Genomic DNA, 3,520 nt, shown 5'->3' on the forward strand with positions numbered 1-3,520 from the left:
CAAAGAATTGCCGTTTACATTCTAGCATCAATTAAGCTAATAATTAATATGATTAATTAATAATAATGACAATAATTTAACAAAATTTAATAAATATACATTGATATTTACAATAAATACACACACACACACACACACACACACACACAAACACACAACGTCACTTCTGTCACTTGTGCTGAATTCAAAGTGTAGTGTGGGACATTGATAATATTTAGTTAATTATCTTTAATCACGTCGACGCATCCCTGTGTTTTTAAAGAATTATACATTCTAGCAACAAGCTAATGAATAAATAATGATAATGACAATAAATAGACATTTACAAAATTAATAAAATTTACATTAATATTCACAATAAATACAAACGTGACACACACACACACACACACACACACACACACACACACACACACACACAACAAGCACCTAGATGCAAATATATACGCTCGTAGCTGTGAAGCGACGGTGTAAACACAGCTTCATTTACTAGTTAGTAATCACTAGGAAGAACAATAGCATCACTAACAATGTCCAGGTCTTCCATATTTCGAAGTTCTGCCCCTTGCAGCATTCCTGTTATCCATAGCTGAATAGGTGTACTGTTTCTAGCAGTCCGAAGTCGATGATATTTGTAGCCATCACAAAATTGTTTAATAGCGTGGTTTATTCTGGGCAGGTACACGTACTGTAAGCAAAATAAATCTTTGCCATTTGTTACATCAAGGAGAAAACACTCTTCTAAGTTCCGGAACAGAAAGTAGAAAAGAAAGGTACATCCTTGGAAAAGGTCTCTCCAGAAACGCTCAATCCGTTGGTTATGCACGCTCCGTCCTGTTATCATACTGCCTCGTCCTGGTCCTCTGTGTTCTAACATAAACCTTGATATTTCTACATTTTCCATTCCTTTGTCTGACCTTACCCTTGATGGCAACCCAAACTGTCGAACAGCTTCTAGAAATGACTCCAACACTGTTGTCGCACGGTTGTTAGTAGAGCATTTACAAAACACGGGTATTCGACTATATCCATCTACTCCACCGTGGATGACAAAATGCCATCTGCAAAAACCCAACATCAAGATATACACATAAATACAGAATAGTTCACTAAGTGTAGAATTGAAACTCACATGCATCTCTGATTATACTTAATTAAATTGATGCACATAGGCAAGATTCATAATTCATCTATTTTATTATATGGTATTATATTTTATGGTATTATATTTTATGGTATTATATTTTATGGTATTATATTTATATTATATTCATAATCATATTGTATCAGTTTTCTACCGTTTTACTAGTGATTCGGAAAACCAAAAATATGCATACAAACAGAGTGAAGGACAAACCAAAAGACAGCATAAAAACAAACTGACAATCACAAGAACACGTAGAGAGACAAGAGACAGACAGAGAGACAAACAGACAGACAGACAGACAGACAGACAGACAGACAGACAGAAGGACGAACAGACAGACAGACAGAAGGACAAACAGACAGACAGACAGACGGACAAAGACAGGCAAACAGGTGTTGTTCTGTTCAGTAGAAAAGACTTTCGAAAATGACTTTGGGTGCTTTCACACTGACCTTAGGCTAACATATTTAAGCAAGCTGAGTAAACACTACCCTAGGGAACATGTAGTAGGTTAACAAAGTTATCCTAATTAATGGCTTCAGCTAACCTAGGTTATCGCTGACCCACTTGCAAGTTAGGTTAGAACTCGGTCGCTCCGCCTACACCTAGGTCACTCCGTCTTCTAGCATAGCGAAGAATGGCGCGTTTTCTAGAATGTGCTACAAACGCTTCAAAGCTACACGGGCGCGTCTTCAGTGGAAAAGGAGGAGGCGAAGAAAAGCGCGTCGGCAACGAGAGGTCCTTTTTACGACTCTCCTAGTGTTGCTGTGCAGAATGTACAACCAGATGTTGCTTGTAAAGATCATGTCCCTAGTGAGAGGACGAAACCCTCCAAACCTTGCAGACATTGACAGGACAACAATGACAAGATATACATAATTAGTATCTAGATTAGTTAGTGGGTCATTTCTGTGCTGTGTGAACACTGTGCAGTGCTAAATGGCGTCTGGAGTTAACCTAGCTAGAAACGTCGTGTGAATGCACCTTACATACGTACCGTATCAGCTTGTGGTTTCCGTCTACATGCCACAACGCATTAGGTCCACTGACACGGTAAACTCTCCTAGGAATTGAAGTAGCCCATCGTTCAGCAACTCCAAACGGGTCAACTCTAGCTACCGACAGGCGTATCCTATGTCGCTGGATGATAATACCTCTTGATCGCAGCAGGCCATCCATCATACTGTATCCAGCGTCCGGAAATCCCCGTTTGATCTCTAGCACGGTTCTGTCCAGCTCAGCATCGTTTATATCTGCGTACCTTCGAGCTACCGATAGATCCCATTCACGCATTCGTCTGTTGACAGTACTCCTGCACACTCCAAGTAGCTCAGCTATCGATGAAACAGAAAAGCCATGATCAACTAGAAATATCAGCTGTTCCTGCCCGATGTCCAGTCGTGGTCTACCCCTGCTCCCTGTTGCAATGGCACCAGCTGTGAACGCTCGCATATCCACTGTGTGTCCAAACGAACTGGCTATCGCGAAAAACGCTTCTACGAGGCTTCCAATATATCGGCCTAATGGAGTCAGTCCATTCTCTCCGCCTTCCACCATTCCAACAAGATGACGATGAATGGTTTCACCAAGGAGAAGAAGATCATCAGCATCCCCTTGCACCATTGCCTCTGGTTCATCAGCAGTTGTCAGCCACTGGTCAAGTCTACGCAGAAACAAACGCACCTGACCGAAGAAAGCATCCATTTGTCAGATAGATAATAAGATGGGCTGGTCCTTACTTTGATGCCAACCAGCTGGGCTACGCCAATGTGGTAGATTATGACGTTTTCACACTAGGGGTAGCGACCTTGGTTAGCAAACTTAATTATAGATAACTACCGTGTTGCAGACCTCCTGAGAGTATTTTGGTGTCATATTCTTGGTTAGCACTAAAGTAGGTGTGTTCACACTATGGTTTCCAAAACATGGTGTGTTATGTTTTGATTTGCGTGATACGAGGTAGCGTACAGTACAAACCTGTGTTCAGACTGAACTGGGTTTGATTACCTGGTTTGTCAACCTAGCACGTTATCGTGATCCATTAGTTTGAGCAGGAATCTCTAGACATGGCGTCTGACAACAGAGTTAGAATACTCCGCATGACAGACGACATAACAGGTACTCTAGCACTGCGATAGCGACGAAAATGACGTCATCGGTCATCGGTCATCTTGCACGCGCGAGATTCTTGTTGTTGACGCCCTGTTTCTAGCAGCATTACATCCTTCAAACTGTGCTCTTGTTACTTCTTCGTCGTCGGCAGTATGCAGCGGGGGTGCGTGACGGTGCGTGACCATTTCGTCCATCCATTCTCAATTTCCGGCAACAATTGAATATTGAATTAGAAATTGAAAATAGCCTAGAAGTTGCTTG

General features: G+C 41.6%; 1 protein-coding gene across 2 annotated transcripts; it reads right to left on the reverse strand.

Annotated features, from left to right (window-relative positions):
- Window positions 1-268: 268 nt before the first annotated feature.
- Window positions 269-2,896, reverse strand: LOC134177198 (uncharacterized). 2 transcript variants are annotated; one of them, XM_062643955.1, is made up of 3 exons: window positions 2,145-2,896; window positions 923-1,061; window positions 269-870 (listed from the first exon to the last, which is right to left on the reverse strand). In XM_062643955.1, exons 1-3 carry the CDS (start codon window positions 2,849-2,851, stop codon window positions 841-843), a joined length of 876 nt encoding a protein of 291 aa, XP_062499939.1. In that variant the 5' UTR covers window positions 2,852-2,896; the 3' UTR covers window positions 269-840. The 2 variants fall into 2 exon arrangements, with proteins under 2 accessions (XP_062499939.1, XP_062499938.1); XM_062643954.1 differs by having other exon boundaries at window positions 274-1,061.
- Window positions 2,897-3,520: the final 624 nt, after the last annotated feature.

This window comes from Corticium candelabrum, chromosome 3 (genome assembly GCF_963422355.1).
Source record: "Corticium candelabrum chromosome 3, ooCorCand1.1, whole genome shotgun sequence".
Classification (NCBI taxonomy): Eukaryota; Metazoa; Porifera; class Homoscleromorpha; order Homosclerophorida; family Plakinidae; genus Corticium; species Corticium candelabrum.